This window comes from Nesoenas mayeri (genome assembly GCF_963082525.1).
Source record: "Nesoenas mayeri genome assembly, chromosome: 10".
Classification (NCBI taxonomy): Eukaryota; Metazoa; Chordata; class Aves; order Columbiformes; family Columbidae; genus Nesoenas; species Nesoenas mayeri.
This window is the reverse complement of record NC_137560.1, coordinates 14179543-14205843: the sequence shown is the minus strand read 5'-3', so window position 1 is coordinate 14205843 and position 26301 is coordinate 14179543. Positions and strand designations below refer to the sequence as shown.

General features: G+C 44.7%; 1 protein-coding gene across 1 annotated transcript in view; it reads right to left on the bottom strand.

The window, feature by feature from the left end:
- The window catches only part of RYBP (RING1 and YY1 binding protein), a 40724-nt gene extending 16485 nt beyond the window's left edge, over nucleotides 1-24239 (bottom strand). Inside the window, exons 1-2 of the mRNA XM_080350619.1 lie at nucleotides 24076-24239; nucleotides 23013-23138 (exon numbers count right to left, since the gene is read on the bottom strand). Coding sequence (XP_080206745.1) covers nucleotides 23013-23138; nucleotides 24076-24107 — 158 coding nt within the window. The 5' untranslated portion in view covers nucleotides 24108-24239. The remainder of the gene's footprint in view (nucleotides 1-23012; nucleotides 23139-24075) is intronic.
- Nucleotides 24240-26301: the final 2062 nt, after the last annotated feature.

Genomic DNA, 26301 nt, shown 5'->3' with positions numbered 1-26301 from the left:
TGAATGCAACGAGAAATAAAAGACACTCTGAAGGATGATGAAGCAGGCATTTTCAAAAAGCCGCCACGTGCTTAGAGGAGCTCTTTCCCTCTGCCACTGTGTCCTCTCAACGCAATCTGATAACTGAACACAGACACACAAGTGACATTTTGGCGTGTTCAGCTCCATCCAGGTGGCACAACACATGGCAGACCTGCACACACACGCTGCAGCCGGGGAAAGCCGGAGAAGTCCGGCTACCATGGACAGATAGCTGCTGTTCCAGCACCGTGGGAACACGACAGCCCAAGAGCACAGAAACTTTTGCTTTCAGAGTTATTACTCCTGGGCGTGAGGAACTGACCCAGATGGTTTCAAAATTTGCCAGGAAACAATAGTATAATACTCAGATCTGCAGCTCTTCCTTCCCCTAACTGAAAAGCTTCAGAAGAAATCTCTTAGTCAACTGTTGGTTCCCTACTTGGAGTATCAGTCTGAGTTACCTACCTTGTGCATAGGACATTGTAGGACAGGGAAACTCAACAACCTTTATAAACAAAATTAGTGGAGAGCACTACTCTACATAACAAAAAGCCAGGAATAATTAATTAAAACAATGGAAGCATTTCCAAGTCCTCTGCCAGCCAACATCTGATCTGCAGAAAACAAAGATAACAACTTGTCCAGACAAAACTATGATTTTTAAAGAAAGTTCCCAGATAAGATAAGCTTGAACCTAAAATGTTCATTTTATTGTATTCTCCAGTGCCCTAAGACTATTATAATCCTGATGACTACTGTTTTGCATACACTCAACATGGCTTGCATTTCTTTGTACACAGGTAGACACACACATACATACGCAACCAAAATCCTGAATTGCCATCATTCTGGCACAAGTCCCAGGAAGGCAAAGCAAGCAAATTCAGTTAAAAGTGGGGGGTTTTTGTGTGTGTGCATCTGTGTGTGTGTGTGTGTGTGTGTGTGTGTGTGTGTGTGTGTGTATGTGTGTGTGTGTGTGGTTTGTTGTTGTTTTTCTTAATTCTTCAAAACACTTCTGGTGCTTCATCCTAAAGAAGTGGTTAGTCTCGCCGAAAACTACCAGTTACACTGTGAACCTGTGCCAGCTGCAAATCACTGCAACCACTCTGGCACCATCATTTAAAGTCATTTTCCATTTAAAGAGTCTCACATCAGCACCAGTATAGCCTTTCATTACCCATCCCACTTAATACCCACAATCTCTCCACAGCTCGCTCGCTCGGTCTCCACTGACCGAGCAGCACACGGAGAGCGATGTGCAGATTATTGGGATTCCTAATGCCTTTTCTCCCCGCTGGCTGAGCGCTTGGCAGCCTGCCTGACCCGCAGCACGTGTGGGTTTGTCAGCCTAATGCACTGTGTCATCTGCAGAATCTCAGGATGAAGCGGGACCCAGCGGCATCCACATAGCAACGGCAGACAGCTCCCAAAACTTCCAGCATCTGCCACCACTTCCTTTCTGAGAGGCAAATATGCAAGGTAAGAGCAACAACATTCAGCACAATCCTGTAACCGGAGGCTGAAAAGTCAACATGGGGCTTTCTCGTACAAAACATCCGTCCTCACTTGATTGTTGTCTTACAATGACTCAAAATCTGAGCATCAAGATTCTGGATTTGAGCAACTTCCCCCGCTCCCGCCCCCTCCAGCCTCCCACATAACACACCTTTTGTTAACTAAATAATGACAACGGAAATTCAGAGATACGGGCTCAAAAATGAGTTGTGACCAAGTCAGTTGTCACCCACCAGTTTAAGAGGTTGCAACTAAACTGTAGCTATGTTTGGCATTTAGTCAGTGCAGAAAGAAATGAGGCTTGGGCATTTTTTTCTGTATAAAAGATACACCGAGATATTTTCAAGTGTGAGGCAACACATCAGCCCTGTAAATCCCACTGTAAATTCTTAAAGGATGAATATACAAAAGGAAATAACACACAGCATGCAAATATCAAATAAATGCACACGTAACATCATGCTTAACTAAAGAGTGTAATGAAAGCGAAACTGGTTTGTAGATGAATGAAACACAGAAGCCGTCAGAGATCTTACTTGGAAATGGAAGAAGAGAACATGCAAAATACAGCTGAAGTTTCACTTCCTCTATTCAACAAATTACAAGAGAAAGCTCAAGCACAACACAAGGTACATCCTCTATGACATCTTCAAACATCGCATTGTCCATACACACCAAGATTTTCTACTTTATATCTGTCGTCACATTACAGATTTTTTGTGAATTATCATCTGTGCACAGAAAGATACATATTACCAACTACATAAATAAATACAGGGATTTTTAGACAACATATCATAAACCTGTTCTTTTGCTAATAAGCACACACATTATTTCATAATGGCAAACAGAATAATCGAACAACTGAAGTCTTGTAAAGCACTAGTAAGCAGTCCAACTGCACTGGGTTTGGTTCTGGTTTAAGTGTATAATCCAGCCCTCAGCCAACCAAAATCCAGGCACCTCAGTCTCAGGTGCATTTATCAAGACACCCCTTGCTCAGGTTTATCTCTGTTTAACTACGGGGAAACTCTGACAAAAAGCAACTTGCTTGCTTGAGGATGACTACAGCAGAAAAAAAAAAATAAATGAAGGTTTTCTGAGCACCAGGACTACACCACACTGGCGATATACGTCTACTAGATTAAAGAAATCACTTGTTTTTAAAGATTTGCAAAAGTGACTCAGTGAGGTTCTACTATTTTACGTTGCTTCCTCTAATTTCTTCCTGGATTTGTGCAGTTAATTGTTTATCACCAAAATTTCCAAGTTTAAGCAAGCTAAAAACAGAACCTTGTTTTTACTCAAACGCATTGCAGAAAACAGTGTGGACGGCATTGAGCAACCACTTCCTAAGGAGCTCATACCCTTGTTCTGCACCAAAACTGGGGAGTGAAGAAAGACAGAGCTTTCAGGGCTGGTGTAATTTTGTGAGCAATTACACACGTAGTAACCATCCACAGGAAAAAATAAAAAATAAAAAACACCACAAACAACAACAACACAACCACAGAAAATATTTGCTCATCATCACCCCTTTCAGTATTCTCCCGGGTCACTTGCAGCAAGAGCCACAACAGCAGCCAGGTTGATGCTGGTGCAGTGGCAGCTCCAGTGCTCACAGGGAAGAGGGGCAAAGAAGGTTGTAAGTGCTGAAGCCCCAGCATGAGTATTTGCAGTCTGCCCTGGAAGCCCAAAAATCTATTCAACATCCTTGAAGACTGAATGGCAACTGGAGAAAAATGTGTAGGCTGAAGTTCACTACTTGAAAACGGTCACTTCTGCTAGAAAACTTGGGGGTATGGAAAGAAGGCAAAGGTTGAGGCAACCACCTTAATGCTGCAATAACACAACTGCTCACTTTTCAAACAAGTTTCCTCAGAAGAAACTGAAAGCAATCAAATAACACAGAAAGACACACAGAAACTATCATTATGGCACAAAAACAAAAGCGGAAAAGTTTTTATGTGCCTTTTAACAAAAGAAAGTCTGATTGCAAAACAGCTGCTTCACAGGCTCAAGCCCACGCCGCAAGGCAGGGACCAAGTTTGGGTTTGTTTCTGTTTATTTCACAGTTTCCCTGTTTATTCAGTTTCTTTGCTCTCCTGGTGGCAGCCCAGGCAGAGCAGGGCAAGTGGCTTCATCCAAAACCAACAAGCAGCCCTCACCCCCCGCAGCTGCTCCACAATGCAGGTAGCTACATACTTCTGAACTTGGAAGAAGCTTCAAGTTGTTTCTGAAGGAAAAGGTAGCAAATCACCCCAGAGCTTTTGGAAAAAAACAAACAAAAAACAAAAACACTCCAAATCACCACATTTTTTTCCAGTGTCACATCAAGCTGAAAGAAGGTAGTGAAGGCAAAGAGGGGAAAGACAATGAGTTACAAACTCTAAGGTCAATGTGGCTTAAATGCTACTTCTGCAACTGTTTAAAAAAATCCACCAGCCCAAGTTGGAAGAGCAGTCTCTGCTCCTTCCCTGGAGATGCTGGTACAGTCACCAAGCACTTGGGTAGCATCAGACTTCTCTGCTTACAGAAAAATGCACTTTGGTGGTGTCTCAGACAATCCATCATACACTGAAGTTTAACCTCAGTGATACCAATTCCACTAACTCCAAGTGAACAACTTTCACCTTACGCAGGCAAAGGACTGACTTACTGAGGGATGAGGGCTGAAAGAAGAGTAACAACATGAACCTTTTAAATGTACATTTGCAGCAGGAAACCTGGATACTGAACACCCTTTGCAAACAAGCATGCTCATTTGGACATCAATAGTAGAGCTCATCTACAGGGACTTCCTCAGGAATCCAGCATTTTGACAGCACACAAGTCCTACTCTGCTTCCTTTGGGAACAATGTGCTTGCATTAAGGTGTGAATCCAGGTCTACAGTTCCCCTAAATTCAGGCACACCTAGCCAGGGGAAAAAAAAAGAAACACGATTGCAACATATATAAAACATTGTGCTCCTTGTGACACTGTAACACGGCCAACAGTAGCAGCGCTGGGGTCTAACCCATGGCACATCAGGACAGGGCTCCAGAGCCCGGCAGTGACCACAGCAGAGGCTGAGTGCAGGTGGCGGCCCCAGCCAGAGCCCAGGTGAGCGGTCCCACCGGCTGGCTGAGCACAGACACTCTCAGCAGGCTGTGCTCCACCTTCATGGCTATGTTTACACAGCAAGGTGAATTTTCACATTTGGAATTGTCACACAGGGCAAAATGAGCAGTGAGGACTTGATGGTCGAGGATGCAGCACAGGCTGAAGCGGGAATCGAACTGACAGAAGGGCACGTAGATCCTGCACTGCTCCACCATCAGCATCATCAGGAATTGCTCTACAGCCACACGTGTGTGGATACACCTTATCCTGAAGGGTGCTCTTCCATCACCACCCTGCACCAACAGGCCCCCTTCCTCTTGAGTAAAGGCCTTTACAGTAGCAGCTGAAACAAGAGTTCCACCAAAACAGTATTTGATTTAAAAAAAAAAAAAGTGAATTTTTAAATTAAACAGATGTTGTCTCTTAAAGGCTACCATTTCCATAACTGACATGTAGCGACATAAAATACCTGATAATAAGCTTATAAAAAGAACCTTGAATCATCAAGTCTAATGAAGCTTTTAACAAGCAGCAGCCCACACACAGTGCCCACTGCAAAACGAGGTCCCCAGCCTTTCACAAGTAATTTCTTCACTGCCTCAAAAACAATGACCACAGCAGCCTCCCAGGCACACTCATCCGCCACTTCTAGAAGACAGGTTCTGGCAACAAACTCCTCTTTTGTATTTCAGGGGTTTTTATATCAGCAAGAACTTTGGGTCACTTATGCCCCTCTGATCCATTCACAGGAGAAAATCATTCACCTAACACAGAGTCTAAGGGTTTTTTTCAGAATTTTAAACATCAGCGAAGCTCTCTGTGCAGTTAAACTATTTCAGTCCTGTATGCACACACCCTCCACACTGTACAGAGATGCACAAACAACCTGCCTGGATGGCAAGTGCTTGGTGATGAGTAAACCTTTTGGATGCTGCAATACCTACAACTGCACTTTACAGAAAGCAGCAGCAACCACAGTACTAGGGTTGGGATGGTCTGCTGGTTTAAGTTCTACAATTTCTACAGGAAGATATAAGCTTAGTCTAAACCAACTCCATGTAGTTTAAAAAAACTGACCCTCAGACTTGCAAGCCTGCTTTTCAGGGCAACCACACAAAACTGGGTGAGTTATTCTAAATACTTCATGTATCATTGTAATCACAACACTTCCCAAATTCTTTCAACCCCGGTAAGATATTTTTACATCAGCTGGACAGATTTTCACCCCCATCTGAACTTCTCTCCCTTTTCACAACTCTTGGGAGCAGCCCATCCATCGCCCAGGACTGAGCAGGCAAAGATCATTCCCAATGCCTCAGTATAGAGGCGACTGCAGAAGACTGGTAGGCAAACATCCCTGGAAAAGTAAGAGACAATGAAAGAGACTGTGAATAACTAACACCTGCCTACCCACCGAAATGTGCTAATTATAGAGAATAATTGAGTGACTGCTTCCCTTACTCCGGGAGGTGCAGATAAGAGGTACAGGTCTTCTCATACCTCAGATGAGAGTTTAACATGCTCTCAGTTGGCAGCAACGCACAGGAAAAAAAAAAGTCACCAGCTGTGACAATTAATAGCTTCATTTTAAGTATCTTTTGTTCAAGTGAATAACTCTTCCACTCAGACATACTACACGAGACAACCCTTTCTCAACTAAACAGATATATTCAAGGCAGACAGCTAAAACCTGAATGTAAAACCTGGAAGGTCTCTGATACTGGGAAGCAGCCACGCTGCATTTTAACGCAGTGGAATCCGAACCTCACCAGTCCTGCCTGCAGACGCAGAAGGTCTGAAGGACTCCAGCGTCTCCTACAATCCCAGCAACACTTCACTATATCAACTCCTGCTTTTTTAAAAACACATTCTCAGGAAAACTCAAAAACAAGACCAGGCACCAGCATGCAGAGGAAAAGGAGAGATGTCTACAAAATTAGTTATTTCAGGACATGCACAGACATGTGAAAAACAATCTAAAACTTAGTGTAAGCAGTAAATCCTAAAATTAGATGTTGCAAAGCAAGGTATGGATAGATTTCATATAAGATGTTGTTTACTAGAAATATTCCGGGGAAAAAAAAATGAATTTAATAGACCTATGTTGATTTTATCCACAATGGAATCTGTCCACTCAACCACCATTTCTCAGAATCAGATGCATGGTTGGAATTTAATTTATTTGTGGAAACAGGTGTGAACATTTGTTGATGCCGCATTCAGTCCTGCCTTACCTCTGGTTCTAAACAGAAGATAACCTTCATTAAAACCTCTCTTCATCAAAAAAATCTCAGTTGTGTGTTTTTTTCCTGCCACTTGCTGCATGAATTTTAAAAAAAATTACACTTTTTTCTATAATACACTTTACACAGTGCCTGAAGAGACTGCTTGCATAACAAGTATTATGCAATTTCCCAAATAAATAATACCCTTGTAGGGCAAAAGATTACAAACTCCCAAAGATTTTCAAGGCTGCAGATTTGGCGTCAAAAGCAAAGAGTCTGTAAAAACAGCGTGCTATCCCAAATCTTCCTGATAATTACCGACATCACATCAGCACCCAAAGATCCCACCAGAAACAGTGCCCCACTGCATATCAACAAAAGACGACCTGGCAAAATACACAATTTATCACCACAGTACCATCTCTAAAGAAGTTGACACCAGCTTAAAAAAAAGGCAACTTAGCCAACTCCTTAGCCATCTTCAGCCTGGAGTATTTTGCCAGCACAGATACAGTAGTAGAGGAGCTCAAGTGGAAAACCTACCTCAAGAAAAAAGCCCACTACAATACCATGCAACTGAGTTATCATCATGAAGATGTTTAAAAACCAAGCAGCCCTCAAACAGTGAAGAAGTATGTACTTTGAGTGACAAATGGTCCAAGTAACTCATGGAGAACACACACAGAAGTAAAAAAGGAAGTCCAAGTGAGAGCACAGAGGAAAATAAAAGAGCAAAGGATGTGGCAAACAGACCCCAGTGTGCACCAGTCCCCCACCTTCTAATTTTCTCAAGTAACTTTCACTAGTCTGAAAAAATTTTGCATCTCCTTAATTTTTGTTGCTTTTATGATTTGGCTTTTCCTCTCCACTGGTGTTGCTCTGATCTCCACACAGTGCTGGTGGTCCTGGTGTGCTCCAGCTCTCCACAGACAACACTGACACCAACCCTGCTCTGGAAGGAGAGCCCATGGGCACCAAGCCCTCCTGCCAACTCAAACCCCCACCTGCTGCACAACTGCAGCCTTGGATTTGCACTGGAAATAGGCTGAGAGAGAAAAGGGGATTCAGTACGTAAAAGAAACCCATATTATCTTAAGTTCATTTTCATTGAAAATTGAAGAGGTTCTTTTCGAATTCCAGATCTTGGAGTACTGGGAGACTTTCACCAGGTATCAGGGAGCAGAACAGAGGGATGTCCAGTTTTGCAAAGGCAGCATCCATCCTGCCAGAGACCACAGATGTGAAATTATACTGTCACAACCGAGCTAATCAGCCACAGTGCAAACACAAACTCTATTTATCTCCTTAGAACAGCAAACTTTTTTCTTAATTATCCATGGTCAATGGCAGTGAATATTGAGTAAACTGACACATGGGGAAGCAATGTAGATACAAAACTGGAAGGCAGGCAGTCTTATATTTGCTTAGCAGCAGTGCCACATTTTAATATAAAGTTACTTTTTAGATAAGAATTACTTTCTAATTAGTCATCACTCAATAAGTTTGATAAGGTATTTCTTTAGAAACAGAAATATCAAGTTATGTACCAGCACAATTCTCCCTTTGACAACTAAGAGAAAAAAAAGAAGTAAATGTTGGAGTAGGGTATAATGTTTTAAGGCAACTGAAGCATCCAGTCAGCCAAGGGAAAATAATAATTACAGTATTCTATCAAACTCATTCAGAATTACAGCAACACCCCAGAATTTGGATCACCATCTTTATGTGCTTAAGATATTCACAGAAGTTAATACAAGCAACTTGGAAGCATCACACCCCCAGTTCAACACCTACAAGACAGGAGGTCTCAGGCACAGCGTCTCATCTGCTGCCTTGCTGAAATACAGGGCTTTTCCAGACAGGTTCAAGCTTGTCACAAAATAGCAACTACTTTAGAAATTTCAATAACTGTTTCAGCTTCCCTGAAAACATACATGGTAAAGGGCTGTCAGAGTTTTACTAGTACTGTATAACATAAAGGTATTGCACAATTTTCTCAATATTTATATTCAAAAATACACCAACAAAAACACATGTCATTCTTAGGAGCTGAAGAGCTATTGCATGCAGCATCTGTAATTACACAGTAACTGCTTCTGTGATGGCAGAAATCTTCAAAGAATAGCTCCAACAAGCCTAAGGTGAGCAGGGTTCTTGGTTTGACCCTGTCCTGATGCTAAAGATACCAGGAGAGAAAGGGGGAGAAGGGAAAAGGCACAGAAAGGTGTTTCTGTACGTCTCGTGATGGAACCAACATAATACCAACAAACCTGCCCTGACTGTAACAGCCCTGTGAAGAAACACATCGTCCTTTAACTGCATGGTAGTCTGTAGACAACACAGGGATTGCATGGGGCTGTATTTCTTTCCTAGTTACATTCTAGTTTCCCAAGCTTGTTGATGACATTATATAACTATTAATTACACTGCTCTTCAGCATGCTTTTAACTGCAATGATTCAAACTGCTTCCAGTGGCTTACTAATCCAAAGCACAATCCTCTTGACAGCAACTGACAGATTCAGAGTATTCAGTTCTAGCTGAAAAGAAGGAAAATCAACCCCCTCATCTGTCTGCTGAAAAAACAGCCACTATTCCTGCTGACCAGACTCAGAGCTTGGTCAGGGGCTGGGACACACTGCCGGTAAGACTCCAAGCCTTGTGTTAACGCACTAAGTAATTCTCTCAGCCCAATGAATGGCAGACGAGGAGCAGTCCAGACCTACAGAGCAGTAAAACAGAGTGTGGGTGAAATACAAAGAGCAGTGGACCATGTGAAGCAGCAAGCCACCAAGATCGGCACCATCCCGAAGGTTTTCCACCCTTCTGGCAGCAGACCTGGCTCCTCACTGGATGCCCGCTCTGAGACGTGACCCCAAAAATGCCAGCGGTGCTGGCACCCCAGAGCCCAACACCCACCCATCTGGGACGAGCTGGGCGGCTCTGAGAAGCAGCTGGAGTCAAGCTGTGCTAACACCACAAAGGAAGTTTTCTTCCCAAAGGCCATCTCGAAATTGTAAGAAAAAACACAGAAAAATGTGTCTCTTTGGCATCTTCATTATGGCAGGCACTGAAAGGTTTCAGCCATCGGGCAGCGGACCCGGCAGACCCCCCCTCGGCCCGCACCCTGCCCACCCACACTGCAGCATCCACCTCCCTTGCAAGCTCCAGCCCAACTCTACATGCATTATTTATCCCCCTTGCTAAGTCATGCAGTGGGATAATTACTTAACTATTGTAATGATATTTTGCAATGGCTGTACTCTATTATTCTAATTGGTTTTCATGGGATTTCTTTTGCTGCATGTTTTGAGCACAAGAGCATATTTTCCTGGAGTATAAAAAGCAAAGTTTTACATTCATTTTAAGCCTACACACTGGATGTCAAAAGTGCATTTTTAGGAGACTATCAATGCATTTTTAATTAAAACAATGTTGATATATTACTCAGATTTTTGCCATCTCTGCTAACAACCACTGAAGACATATTTTTTCATAAATCAAATTAAATTTAAAAGCAGTTATTAACCATTTGTGTTAATCACAAAGATTTTTTCCTTCCAATAGGATGTTGTTTTACTTCTGAGACTCTTCCTTGTAAGACTTCAGTTAACATGATTACCAAACATTTGATAGGTGAGAGATCTGCAACATTTTTAGTCACAAACTAAACGCTTAAGTCAAAACACATTTGCACATCTTGCTTAACACCACATTAAATTTTACTAAGATAAACACTCAGCTTAGGATCGTTACAGTAAAACACACAAAAAAAATCAGTCCTTTCCATAAATTCGACATGATATACACTTCACAGCGAAGCAGCCCAATTAAACAATTATTTATATCTCCCTACCCCTAGGATATTCTTCAGGCTACGCAGGATTCAAGACGCACTTGTAGAAGTTTTGTGAAGCGAAGAATAGGATTTCAAAAAACACAATAGTCCCACTAGTTCAAAACTGGTAAGAAAACAACTTCTGCCTTGAGCCAGAAATTCTTCCAGGAGGAGCCTTACTTTAAAAGCGGCTAACAATAATACTCTGAACTAGAGCAGGGAGGAAAAGCAGAAAGTCACTGATAATCAATCCGTCTTACTAATGATCTGCCAGCTATATGAGCAAAGGCATGGATACAGCTCCATGGGGAAGGAATAGCATCTTTTTGATCCAAGTGAGCACATGGGTATATACAAGGACTAGCATATTTGTACACTAACATCAAAAGCAAGAATTTTATACAGCTGGCAGTAGAATGACTGAACTTTAAACAGATTAATATGTTGGACATTCTGGATATTTTGTTTCTTTCTGCTTAAAAACAAGAAAATGTTTGATCAGCATCTAAAACACTCAAAAAAAAAGAAAAAGAAAAGAAAAACAAAAAAGAGACCTTCAGTTTTGTCTCAGCCCCTGTTCAAACTACAGGCTCCAGGATGACTGAGAGCAACGAACCGTCTGAGTCCTCCTCTGCTTACAGAGTTCTCCCAAGTCTCACTTCAGGCTTTACAGAATGCAACTCATTTCTCAATAATTTCTTATCTATTACAAATAACTCCCTGGAAAGAAAACAGTCTTAGAGCAAAGCCAGATCATGAAAGATAACCATGTTAAATTTCACGTTAACTTATTCCCTTTCTTCTCGATGCATCAGTCCCGGAGAGCTGACCCAGGCCATGCAGCTGACAACAAAGCGCTGCACTGACTCCTGCAGCCTCTGGACACGATTCAGAAAAATCAATGCCAAGAGCAAAAGGTCACATTCTCCACAAGCATCAACCACCTGTCGAACCAAGATGGAATTGCAAATGCTAGCACACTCTGAAATACAGCAACCAACTGGTATTAAACTAATTTCTTAGCATGGCATCCGTATTTCCACACCTGTGACTAAGTAAACCTGTTCCTTATGCTATATGCCTCTGTGTAAAAAAATAAAATAAAAAAATAAAAAAAGAAGAAAAAAGCCACTTATGCTTCTAACAAGCTTTTAAAAGCAAGTAAGTGTAGTATATGTAGTATATTGCTGTACAGTTTCATCGCTTTGAATTCAGAGTGCCAGTGGAAAAGTCAGCCAGGCTTACGATACAAAAAAAAAACAAAGGCAAGAGAGGAGAAACTAGAGATAGAAATCAAAACAAACTTCTGCTAGGTGTTATCGTTCACCCACACACATTAGGAAAAAGCCTGAGAACTGGCACAGAATTGTAACAGGTACTTTATTATGGACCATTTTCCATGCCTTGCTCAGCATGCCTGGCCGTTGGCAGAAGTTCTGCCTCTTCCAAGCACAACCAGTGGGACTGTCCTCACATTTTACACCTTTACAAATTCAAGTGCTGAACATGAAGGTATGATCTCTCATGCATTTGCAGGTTAGGTGAGTGACACACAGGCACGATGTTCCACTACCCTGTTTGTTGATTTTTGTATCAATTGGCTAATTTGTAATGGGAAAAAAAGGTCATTCTCTCCATACAGACAATGAAGCTTTTGTTTATCAGAAAGATTCACCATCGCTTCTTTGAATATTAATTGAATAATAGTGCATCTCAGCACAGCAGCACAAATTCCCAGCACACACTTGTACGTTCCCAGCCGACGTAACCCAGGAGCTTTAACAAATCCCTCATAGGTCTGAACTTCTGAACGCAAACGCCTGGTCCCAGCTTGCTGCAAGACTGTCACTGTCAATAAGCCATTTAATAAACCTCAGAATTTCAGTCTGAGCTCTGGTAGCACAGATCATCCCTGTGGATACCCCTGCGGTCCCAAGGATACTAGTAACACTGGTCTACATCTTTTTGACCTCAGAAGTTAAGCAACTTACAACTAATTTGAGTCACATCCGGTAGCGAGTACTTCTAATTAATGACTCCTGATTCCTGCCAGATTACTGTATTCCCACACCCATGATTAAGCATGTTCCTTACTCTGCCAACCTACATATAAAATTGTGAAACTCTAACAATCCCATGTGTTCAGTACCACAGGACATAGCTGTGCCATTCTCTCCATGCTTTACAAGCAAAGATATCACTACACATGATGCTGAAATGAACCGTACAACATCAACCCACCACGCTGTTCTAGCAGCTGTATCATTTGCTTTCTTGCTGCCCTTGCACTTATTTTTAAACAATTATCTATACAGTTCAGAGAAAGGAAAAGAAACATTGTTTTTTAAGTCTGACTTCACGTGCAGTTTTTGAGAAGATATTTCAGGATTTCAAAGCATTTTCTAAAAATTATCTTCCTATAAGCCATATGTGGTAGGGACTTCTTACTATATTTGCCTTACAGACAGGCAAATCTATGCACGAGTTACCTAACTGTCCAGAGCCACAGCGAGTTAAAAGGGGAGAGTCCCCACAAGAAGCGGTGCCTCAGCTGCCACCTCCCTGCTCGCAGCACTGGCCAAGTACAGAGAAACACCCACCAGCCATCCAGAGCAACACTTTCCTGCCAACACCTGTATCTCCCTTGTGTGTCACATGGGAATTAACCATATCTGGACACCAAGACACTGTTCATGCAAGTTTGCAGTCCCGTATTCCCCAAGAGGAATGCTCCTGCCCACACCTGGTCGCGATGGAACCACCACTACACCAGCTCCACCGAGAGGTAAGAACCCTGAAAGGAGCAAAGCGGCCATGGAGGAACAGCCACTTGCAGGTTAACTTGTGCTCCCTGGGCAGAGCCAGAGGATGCCCATCACCTGGAGCACACCGAGCTGCCATCCAGCTAACTCCTTACGAGCACCACACAACTACACACGGCCCAGCTGTCCCTCAGATGAGCCACCCGCCATCGCTACCACAGGCTTCATCTTTCACTTTGACAGAAACCCAGCACCGTCAGCCACTTATTAGAGTAACTTCTACAACCTACTGGCTTCACCTTCAATGCCTCTCCTCTGATTTAGACATAGCATCCTTCAAATCCCACACTGGCATCAGGCAGCTGCTGTTCTTTCCTACACAAGTCGAGCTACTTGTATGTAAAACCAAAAAATCACACATAATTTCCCCAAAATAATTCACCATTTTTACAACAAGCAGTTTTATGTGGTACGGGTTTACAAATTCCTGAAACAAAGCTGAATTGGAAACATTCCTAGAGCTTATTCAATATTTTTGTTAAACTGGTCCACACCCATGCCTGTTACAGATAACAAATGAAAACTGTTTTGTTTCTCCATCAGGCACCTGTAATAACTGAGCAACAGCAGCCAAGAGGCACCAACCCGAGCTCTCTGGCCCTATTAGCATTTGAGAGGAAAGCCTCCCCTCCTGCTGCTAATGATGTGCTCTGCCCTGCATCCCCAGGAGACAAATGACTGCACTGGCTGATTGACTCCATCACAGGGCCATCGTCCATCAATGTATGGCCTCTCTTATTGAAATCGCATCTCAGGAGAAAGTGCTCAGTACTGCTTTCAAAGAAAACAGTGAAAGCACTTTCAGATTAAGAGCTCCAAGGTATATAATTAGAGCCAAGCGTTTCAGCAGAAACACACATTTCCAACAACCTGAGTTAGGTGAATTCTAGCCTCTTACCCAGTCTCAAATCACACTAACATTACGCTATCCCCATTGATATCTGCAAATAGAAGAAAAAAGAAATCGTTCCATGTACTTAGCACATAATTTTATTTTATTTTTTTTTTTCAAAAGGGGAGTAATCCTATTCAACTAAGAACTACCCCTACGATTTTAAAAATGCTGTACTTTTGGGACCGGGGCGCAGGGAGTAACTCTCACTCACCACTCATCGGGCAGCGTCCTGGTCAACTTTACAACAACATTGAAGCCACCACATCCTCCTACTTCAAACTCCTCCATGTCCCCAGCCTGACCACATTAAGTTGCAAATGAATTACCCAGATGTAGTTCCACATGCACAAAAATAATTTCGTTCAGGAAAAGTATTTCAGATTGTCATCAGTCTCACCTCTGCCTACTCAACAAAATAAATCTGAAGAAGGCAGCTTTATCTCAGGCAGGATATTTCATCTCACTTAGCACCTCTGCGTGTTACAAGCAATCCATCATAATTCTGAATCCTGGAGAACAATCTGCTTGAGAAAACACGTCTAAACATTTATTCCTTGTTTAGCCCTAAACAGAATCCCAAGCTGACTTCTTTTGCTTCCATTTTATTTAAAGACACCCAATCTGATAAGAAGCTCAAACTAAGGTTTCTAGAACCCTTGAACATATTTCTATGTAAGTTGTAAATATAGTTTCTGGAAGTTTGCACCTCCATATAGCAACTGACATAAAACATACACTGTGCTTACTTAAATATGGAACTTTTCAGCTCTCAGCAAATTGCCATAAAATGTATGCTTCAAAATGTTTATCAGTCAAAAGGTTAAAATCAATTTGGCTATTACAAGACTTCTGCAGTAAAGAACATTATTACAAATTTTTAGTATTCTGATCCTTGTTGCATAGGGGTTACTCCACAATCCCAGGCCAGTGTCTCAAATAAGATCACACAGGGTTCAAAACAAGGTCTCCTACTTTCACAATCCACACTTTAGATTCCTACAACCTCTTTTTGTTGTGCATTTCCAGTATTACTTAACAGAAGATCAGCTGTGGGTGTACTTGAACTTTCAGAAATACAGGCAGCACTTCAATAATAAAATACTATCAAGACAATGCCCAGCTTCAACCAGTCAGTTTTGTTTTATCAATGAAGGAGCTGAGATTCACCTGATCGAAGATACCGAGTTACTGAACACTCAAACAAAATGCACCAGGTCAGCAAGGAGACGTGGTACTTTTCCCTCTCATTTATATTTGAGCCAGTCAGAATTTCAATCTTTCCAATGTTTAACAGGCAGTGAATTTGTTGATGTACCAATTAGCACTGTGTTACACAGAACACGCTCCTAATTAATAGCTGGTTTATGGGAAGAGCAGCGTTCAGGATTTGCCTGTACCTCCAGATGCAACAAAAAAAGCGTGAAAGGAGCTCTGGTTGATACAAAGAAAATCTGCCTGCACAAAGAGACAATCAATGTATTTAGCATGTGTCAGCTGTAAAAGGAACTTACATAAATGTAATGGAGGTATTTCCACATTATTTCTGTCATACTGTGTAACCCTAGACATCTGCTTAGTGTAGCATCTATGAGTTACTCAGTATTAGTGGTTTGCTTTTTTGCCATGTCCTTAATAAATATGACGTGGCAATAATGATAATTCGCCCTTACCTGTCTGAAACATCCACACTTTAATAAGACCCCTTCCCTCTGGAAATATGCAGATTTCTCCTTTTACCTTGTGAAGAAGGTGGCCAGTGCAAAGAGACAAAGTACAGCTGCAAGACACAGCCACAGAGAGTTTGTAAGAATCTTATTTCAGGTCAGAGCTATGCATTACGAAACTCCAGCACACTTTATGAGTGACCTACATTGTGCGACTGGAACCCACTAACCTAGAGAACCACCCAAAATCCTGAAAAATAGGTCAGTGGGTTTCCTCGTGAGAAGAATTACGCAGACAAGGAGAGAGGTACATAATAAAGGCCGAGCAAAGCACATCCTTTGCCTGACACAGGAGCATACTGCAACCACATCTCTCACCCTGCTGCCATTTTCCTGCACACCGGCAGGACTCCCCAAAAGTGCTGTGAACTTCTGTGCTTCTCACTGAGGGACCCTGGAAGGATCTGTCTGCTCATTCAAGCCCAACGAAGCAGAAGAAAAGGAGCAGCACTGCAGCGAGGAACCAAAAGCAAAGTTGTTTAATTCATGTTGCAAACTCAAAGGGTTCTTGCAGCAGTCAAAGTGACACCCAATTCACCAACAGCCTGCAGCTACAGAAGGGGTATCTTGGCGACAGCACAAAAGCTGGATGTGGCCAGCCAAAATAATCCCTCCTGCCCGCAGCATGTTACCTGCTCAACCTTCATCCTCATTGCTCTTGGATCCCATGTGTTGCTTACAGGGACCTCACAGTTCAGCCCAAACAGCCCCATAGCACTAGGAGCTGCTGGGGAACATTAACAGATGGCACAGGACAGTCAGCCAGGATCCCGCAGGAGCTGAGGGTGTCTGCAGGGAACTGCAGTTCACATCCACCACCTCCCTCCTCTCAGCTATTGCTCTGGTCAACACCACACACCTTTCTATTTCCAGTTCATACAAGGTTGCACTTATTAGATGAACCCTTATCAATGTGCAAATACATACGCCAATCGTGCAAATGCAGCAGCCCCTCCACAGCCAGCTGATGGGAACATGAAACAAACAGGGCAATTAAGAATGGCACGCAGAGAAAGTTGCTCAGCATTCCTCTGCCTACCAGTACCCCACGAGGATCTGCCAAGGCCAGTATCCCAGTGGACGCAATGTCTGTTTACAGCAATAAAGTTACATGCCCTCTCCTCCTACACACACATACATATTTCGATTTAGATTTCCATCTCCCAAAAAAGCAGTCTATGGAGGAAGAGAAAAATTAATAATATCCACACTGCATATTATCAGTGACAGACTGCAACAGTGGGCATGTTAATCTATCTAATAGATCTTTATATGGTCTTCAACAGAAATCAAAGATTGATAGTAAACACTACCACCCACAATCATTTAATCCAAACAGGTAATCCACAAAAAAATAACGCACCTTAACTGTGCTAAAGATTTTGCTATTTGTTTTAACAAAAAGATCTTTTTTTTCCTAATAAAAAAAAGCACTGCAACAGGTATCACTATTATTCATTAACAGGACCTTCAGGAACAAAAACTGGTAGAAGCAAAGAGAGTCACAGCAGCCACCACACTACCTACTGTGTTTGTCACTTACTGCATTTCAGGGACCCAAATTTGAGAGCCATAGCAAAGGGGTATTTCCGAGGTGCTGCATGTCAACACTGAGCATCCTCCCTGCTGAGAATGATTTCTCAGAGGTGCTGAAACCCAAGAGAAATCCTGGGGTGATGGTAATGAGATCATTAATGCCAGAGCCAAACACCAACAAAGAGCAAATCAGGACACAAATCTTATTTCTTTCAAGCAGATAATATCTGATCTGAAGCTGAACAACTTCATCTGCTCAGATGAGGTCTCACAGACTAACTCTAGGCTAGTTAAAAAAAATAATTGTACTGTGAATCTGCACCAGTGGTCAGATGATAATGGATAAATACCCCAAGTCACATGGCTGAGGCACTTGGGATTCAGCAATACAAGTCATGAATTCAAACTGTGAACCATAAGCGTTACTTGTAAAACGCTATATTTGCAAAAGGCTCCTCCTGTCCTTAGCTCCCATGCCCTAGTGGGTTTGCCAGACCTAGCAAAAGTACTCCTTCCCTCACAAATTCAGAAAGTAACAGCTAATTACTTTTAGACAGTGCTGGTAAACAAGGTATGAGGCAACAGAAGTCCAAAGAACTTCCTCCGTGTGGGCAAACATTTTGCAAATAGGTATCGTGCATTCCAGCACTCAGAATTATCAAGGCAGAGTTATGCTGCTCTCATTACCCATTTACGAACCAAGGAACACTGAAGGGGAAAGATCCTCAGGACCTGGATGGCTCCATGAAGCACTGGCACCACTCTGCGCTGGAACAGCCCACACTCTGCTCCACCTGATCCAACTGCCATTTAACTTCAGCGATCAATGGGAAAATAGAGACCATTTAACCATATATCTAAATGGCCAATTAGTAAAACAAATTATTCCAGAGTAAAGGCAACAATGTCCTGTCCACAACAGCGTTTTCCAGACAAGTCACATACTCCATTTTTTATAGAAAATAATCCAATTAAAGGCCAGCTATGATGCTAAATAAAACCCACCTTAATGCAGATGGAAGCTATTTAGCTTGAAAGAACTGAATAAAACCACTTTGCTTCCAACCTATGCCACATTTACACACCAAAGCAAGCATTTTTAGAAGAACAGTCCTGCAAATACATGGCAAATAAGCAAGGCATGTATTAGTTGTACGGTGGTAGAGATCATGAGCCTGATTCCTCATTCCAGGAATAGCAGGACTATCTGGTATCTATTCTGGTCAGCCCAGCTTGCATGCAGAAGAGAATATTTGTCAATGGTGTCATGGACAGTAGTTTACATCCTACAAGGTGCTAGCTTAGATCCTGTGAACATGCAAAGGAATTTCCGAAGAACTAAAGGGGAACAAAGGCCAGTATCTATCTGAGACACATGTTCCACGCAACATAAAATTCATATTAAAATTACTATTAATAGTTTCAGCTCGGCCTCCCCTCCAAAAATAAGGATGGCAAGAGCAAAGCACTGCTGACATGGACTCCTTGAGCACTCCACAATGAAACATAAGTTCAAATGACCTGATGCAAACTCCAAACCATGCACTTCAGGCATGCAGGTATTACCAACAAATACAACAGAAATGCTTATATAGACTGCAACTTGTTAATTTTGTACTAAGAAGTCCCATTGTTTTCTTAATTTTCATGTCAGACATCCAGTTGTTGCTCTTGCATCTTCCACTGGCTTTTTTTAGTGCATTTCTCTGTAATCAAGGCACATTCATGATAGAGGATGTGAAGTTCAGACAAGAAAAGCACTAATCCTAAAGTTGGAGAAAAATTATCAACAGAGAAGCTCCACTGCACCAGTTGGGGAGGGGGAAATATTCTCCTTCACAATGATGTCTGATAGCAATCCCACACAGAAACACTGCATGGCCGTGCCTGGGAGGAGAAAGGAAGCTACAAGAAGAAGTGTACAGGAACATAACATATGTAAAGCATCAGACAGCCAAAGGGGAAGAGGAGCAAGAATACCACTAAGAAAAACAAATGGAAACAGGGAGCCATTGCCTACCCTCAAACAGGAACACACAGCCCCTGTAACGGGAAATACAAGGCCAAATTCTACCCTCACATTCCTAGGAAATCCAAAGTAAACTTTCTTTCCACGTTTGAAGAAGTAATGGATATCGGAAGGGAACACGTGTCTGTGGAGCAAACTTCCAAGCAAAAGTTTTAATTCAAGGCTTCTCCTGTGTGCAGGTGCTGGTGGGGCTACACCAGAGTAAACCACAAGAGCCGCAGGACACAGGTGGAGGTGGTGGCCAGTACCAGTTCCCTGCAACGTTACACCAATACAAAAACCTCTGAAAAGAAATAAAGTATCATACACCCCAGCAAACACATTACCATTGTTCACTCCCAGGCTAGCCAGTTAAATCACTGTCTCGCCCAACTGAATGTTGTCTCGAACAGAATTTGTATCTTTGCCATGATCCTCACAGAAGGAAAACTGTAGAAAAACTCAACATGCTTGCTTAATAATAAAGCTTAACCATAAAATAGCAAGAACAAACTTGAGGAAAAGGAGTTAGTGACATACTATAACAAATCCAGTATTCAAGTAAGAACTACAGGTTTAATGTAATCTCTGCATCCCAGTTCACTTGAGGTGGATTTGACCTCATTTTTATTTGAAAGTGCAACCGAAATATTTATAAACAGCCCCTTGCAAAAGCATTCAGGTATAGTTTAACTGTTCAGCATCTACAGATATTTTGATTTGGTACATCAACTCTAAAACTCACTGTGTGTGAAGCTTCTTTTATGAGATCCTAGGGAAAGGGCATAGTTAGATCTGATAAAGTAAAACTTCTGACTGCTGCCAGCCACCCCTCCCACACACCAATAGGTTATATGGAGTCTGAAAAAATATACACATAGCAAGAATTAGTTAACATCCTAACTAGTTCTCAAATCAGAGTATAGTCATCAGCCAAAGTAAATTCTACAGCAAATAACTGGCTTCACAGTTGAGAGGGGGCAGGGAATAGGTCATACCAAATCTTAATTAAAAAAACCTGGGCATACTGTAATTGCACATCGTAATTTCATGAAAGCCAGTTACCTCACCACGTCTATGATGTCTGCCTTTCACTACTTTGTTTTTTTAAAAAGTGAGTTTGATAAATTTCCAATAAGCGTTATTGAAGTAAGCCTTAATGAAGCAAGGCAGTTTTAAATGTGGAAAAGTGTCATCAACTTGTCAAACTGCAACTTAAAAGTCAAGCTCATCAGACACCTTATATTTCAAGTAATAAATTATCAATCATAACTCATTAAGTCTTGTTACATCAGTCATTTATTTTTAAAATTCTGAAGAATTTCCCTGGCATTGACTCATACGTCACATACTGTAACACTCAAAGAAATACCACAACAAAGAACTCTGACCTCCCAGGTCTTCTCAACATAAGACGCTCACTCACGGCATTCAATCACTCCTGCTTGCAGTAATATTTATTCATAAATGATATAAATATGCAAGAAGACATGATGGTTCATTGAATATTTTAAATACTTTCTCAAAGTCTACAAACAAAAGCAATTTAAAAAGCAGCAAAAATGAATAGAAAGCTGATGAATTAAATGAATTAAAATTAGAAGCCATTCATAAGGTTTCATTAAAAGCTAAGCAGAAGTACAATGTTCCAGACCCGAGGATCACATCTGCAAGGCTACAGCTCTTAACCTGAAATACCAAGTGCTATCCCTCTTAAGGGTCCCTTAAAAGGCAAAACATCCTGCTACCTCAACCAACGGTCTGAAAATTGTCATTACAAATAAAAGTAAGGGCATGTGAGAGAAAACTGCTTCTCTCAGAATGAACATCAGGATGGTGGCCAAATGGAAATGGTCAAGTCTGATATAAGATCCAACACACATGAGCTCCTGCATCCCATTAAGACTCTCCCGCAAACACCCATGCACATGCTTCATGTGACACTGTGAGAACTGGCGGTGACTACAAGGCTACGCACTGTAGTAGCACAGCTAAACACCAGGCAACTGTAGGATCAATGTGTTTCACCTGAGCCAACGGGGAAGCCAAGGAAACAGAAAAGCACAGAAATCAAGCGTACTGTGGAAGTTCAGTTGCACAAGAAAACAAGATCGAATGAGTGAAAACTCTATGTGCATACAGAACACGGCTGTCCCGAAAGCTCAAGCTCACTCAGCGCTATTTAAAATTGTTTTAAGTTCAAGACCTCTGCATGTTTTGTTAAAAGCACAGAGATACTTGTAACCAACGTTGCATTGTAGAACACACAGAGAAGTACCACAGAACCCTGTTGCTGTAACTCAGTTTCAATGGCCCAAAAGCATGCTCCTCATTAAAAATGTAGGCACTTTGCATTGTCTAAAACACAGCGTGAACAATAACCAATCGGACACGTTTTCACCTCCTTTGTCAATCAAGTCAAGACAGCCAAGTCATGCAAACAGCCTGCTGATGAGAGCATCGCAATGCAATGCTTCACTCAAAGGAGGAAAACGATGCCTTTCACAATGGCAATATTATGGACTAGTTCCTTGGCAGAGTAGAGCAACTCAAGAGATACAATATGAACAAAATCAGAAGTCAACGTGGTAGAACATCAGAAAAAGAAAAGGCAAGGCACAACACGCTTGCTTTAGCGACAACTTATATTCCTGGAATAAACTTTCTGAATCCATTTACTGGGAGAGCGCAAGTTTTTGGGTTGTTTTTTTTTTTTTTTAAGATCAAATTAACTACTGTATGTCAGCTTCACCATCTCAAAGACTTCCACAGTTACTCAGCACAAGGCAATCCGAGAGACCTGACAGCTAAAGCTTTCAAGCAATCTGCACCATTCCCACACTGAGCACAAAGCCGATTCCTTTTGGATGACAACAGACACAGAGAGATCAACATCTCGGGAATGGAGTTGTTGTTCTCCTGGCATCTTTAGTTTCAGCCATTTCCTTCCTCGCTCCTTAATCCTCAATCATTTCTACTCCTGTAGAAAGCACAGGCAAATCTCCACCCAAAACACAGAAAAATCATCTGCTCCAAACCATAGCTAAAACATTTCTGGCTACTTATGGATCTTCAGAGGTCCTTCATACATCAGCAACAAAACAAGTACAGAACAACAAAAAGAAACGCATCTTCCAGCTCTGATTAAAGCCCTTAAAATAGAATTTTTAAAATCGACAAGCTTTTTAACGGAGACAGAAGGGACTCCACGGAAGGGAGCGAGGTACAACCAGCTGATATTCCAGCAAAAGCAAGAATAAAAAAAATCAACAAGTCGGCACAGCCCAGCACGAAGCAGAAGCCGCGCTGAAAGGTGCGGACGTACCTTGTGGAGGTGCCTTTTCTGACATCGCAGATGCTGCACTTGAAGGCTTCGGCGCTGTTCCTGAAGGTGCACACACTACAATCCCAAAAGCCTTCATCGGCTGCAGGTTTGGCTTGCCTTTTCGGCCTTGAGGAGGGGGAGGGAGAGGGGAAGCGTGTGTGTACGTGTGTGTTTGGGGAGGAGGAGAGAGGCGGCGGGAGAAGGAGGAGGAAGAGGAGGAGGAGAGAAAGAAAACACACACATAAGAAACCATGTTACAGAGCCCCGAAACCGAGCGCCTGCTCTCACCGCCGCTCTCCTCCCGCGTCCGGGAACAGCCGGCAAACACCTACCGGGTCCGGCGCCCGGAGAGGTGCGGGGCGAGGCTGCGCTCCGCCCCCGGCCCCGCGCCGCGGGAGGGCCCAGCCGGGCCGAGCCGAGCCCGGCCGGGCCGAGCCGGCCACCTCCCCCGGCGCCCCCCGCACCGCGGCGGGGGCCGCCCCCCTCCCTCGGCGAGAGGGTGGGAGGGTGGGTGGGAGAGTTTGAAGGCTGGGAGGCGCGTTCCCTCCTCCACCTTGTTAAACCTCCCTTTGTCTGGGAGCAGCGAGTGCGCGGAGCGGGAGTGCGAGCGAGCGGAGCCGCCATGGCTGCTCTCACACCAGACCAGCCCTGGCACCGGCGGCAGGCAGGGAGACACCGGCACTCCTCCTCCCGTGCCCTTACACGCTCCCTCCATCTTAATAGCCTCCCCCCATCCCTCCCTCCCTCCCTCCCCTCCCGCAGCGCCCCCCTCGCCCCGGCCCCCCGCGTACCTGGCGGGGCGGTGCGAGCACACCGCCCCCCTCCCCGCGCTCTCCCTCCATCTTAGGAGCCCCTCGCCGCCGCGCCCCCCCCTTCCCCCGCGGCGGAGCACACGCAGCAACTACCAGCCAGGGGCCTACCCACCGCCATCCCCTCCCGCCGCGCCAGCGCCGAGCCGGGCCCGCCGCCGCCGGCGGGGCAGGCAGGGGCGGCCCCTGCCGCGCTCCCTCCATCTTAGGTGCCTCTCCCCGCCCGCCCCCGCGCCCCCCGCGCCCCCGCTCACCTGGTCGGGCTCTTCTTGTCGCCCATGACCATGGATCGGGGCCGCCCCTGCCCTGCGCACAAAGAAAGAGGCGAGGCGAGGGGGAGGGGAGGGGGACGGGGCTGCCTCCGTCCAGCAGGCTCCGGCTGCTCCTCACCCCCGCGCTGCCGCTCCTGCCGCTGCCAGGCTCCGCTCCAGACTAGCAGCGCAGCCCGGCGCCCTCCCTGCCTCCTCCTCCTCTCCCTCCCCGCGCCGCTCCGGCGGGCGGAGCTCACCGCCGCGCCGCGGCCAATGGGGGCGGCCCCGCCGCCAGCCCTGGCGGGGAGGAGAGCGGGGAGCGCCCCCCGCGCCGCGCCGCCTCCCGGCGGGTCCCGCCCCCGGCCGGGAGCTCCTCCGGGCCGGCTCCTGCCCTCCCCTCCGCGCCGCGGGCGCTGCCCCCCGCGCCGGGACCCCGCCGCGAGGGGCGGGCTCCTCTCAGCCGGCGCTGGCGGGTGGCCCCTTCCTTTCCCGTCCCTTCCCCCTCAGAGGGCTCGTCGCTTGCCCGGCCCCGGGGGAGCGGGGCTGAGGCTGGCGGCGGCCCCGCCGGGGCCTGCTGCGGGCGGGAGCCCGAGAGGAGAGAGTGCGGCTGTGCGGCCCCGTCCTGCCCCCGGGGCCGGAGCGGGCTCCGGAGGGGCAGCAGGTACCGGTGGCAGTCGGCACCGGTGGCAGTCGGCGGGGGACGGGGTCGCGTAGGCCCTCTCCGCCGGTCCCGCCTCGCCCCGCCGCGGCTGCGCTGGAAGTTACCTCGTAGGTTTGAGCAGCCGGCAGCAAACTCTTGCTCCGTGCCCTTTCCTCGGGCGCGGGCTCCCTGTGCCCTCACCGATACCTCGGCGGTGCCGTTATGATTTTCCTTTCGCTCCGGATCAGGTCCCTAGCCTACAGGGCTGAAGGTGTTTCAGCAGCGCTGCCTTAGTCTTCCAGAAACGCTCCCATCAGTCCCTCGGTGACCTGTCAACTCCACTGAAAGCACAAGCTCTGGTTCTGCAAAAGTGGCAGGGTGACAAAAAGTTACATTGCCCAAAAAGTTGCAGTCGTGCCTCAAGCTCGACCTTGCTCCCTCTTCAAGCCTGCGGAAATGCTGGTGTTGCGGGCTGGACAGCAATGTGCAGAGGAGAAGCCCTTGCCATCTTTGCTGAGCCACTTTTCACACAGGGTCAGCTCCTCAGCAGCAGCTGCAGGAGGAGATGGGAGCAATAAACAGCTGGGGACGGACAGGGGCAAAGAGCAATGGATAAAGACAGGAGTTGGTTCGATGGCTCCTAGCTGCACAATGCAAGCCTTGCACAGCAGACATTCTTTCACTGTGCTTTCCCAGTTTTTCAGTGGCGACTAAGCCAAGGTAACAGTGAAGAGCAAACTTCATGCCCAGGCAAGAAACACAGCATAGGCAGGAGGGATGACTGTGGGCTGCCCGGGCAGTGGGGCTACAGGGCGAGGGTGAAGACGGTCTGGTCAAAGTTAATCTACGGCTGAACACAAGAAAAAAACAAACAAAAGAAACAAGATAAATTTTCTGCCTAAAAAGCAAGCCAATGTAAGTGGCTTAAGGCAGGATCCACTCTTACCATGGCAGGAGCAAAGCCTAACCGTTTCCGGCACTTTAAAGCTTAAGTCATCTGGACTCATGAGCCATAGAGGTTTTTTTTCCCTTCCACCGATGCCCATTTTAACAGTCAAATTGTGCTGGCAGAGTCAGCTATGTGTATTTAATAGCTGCATTAATCCACTTACCCTACCCAGGTCCCCCCATCCCCACACAGGTAATTTAACCCTTGCCGACATCTCCACCATCCATTTTAACTGTGATTTGCACAGACTAAGGCTTCCAATTACTTTTTTTCTGCACCACACAAGTTCCCGAACAATACGGCGAGAAGCAGACATACTCCAAGGGCAGAGTTAAGGTTTCACAATTATCACATGTAGGAAGTGTCATTTTCCCATCGCATCTGCTGTTTTCCAAACATTTTTGCTCTTTTAGATTACAGCAGTAACGTTTGCTTCGGGAATCTGTGTGGGAACAATAACTCCGCAGTGCTCATGGGGACTGGTAAGCACAGAGTCCTGGTGTGCAATCACTACCAGAACTTCATGGCAATGATGCTTATGGGGACAACAAGAACACCCTGTTTGGGGACAAGGTCAGTGGAGAACCTGAAGTACAGAAAGGCAGAAACTGCTGAAATTTTAACTCAGGAGAAGATACGG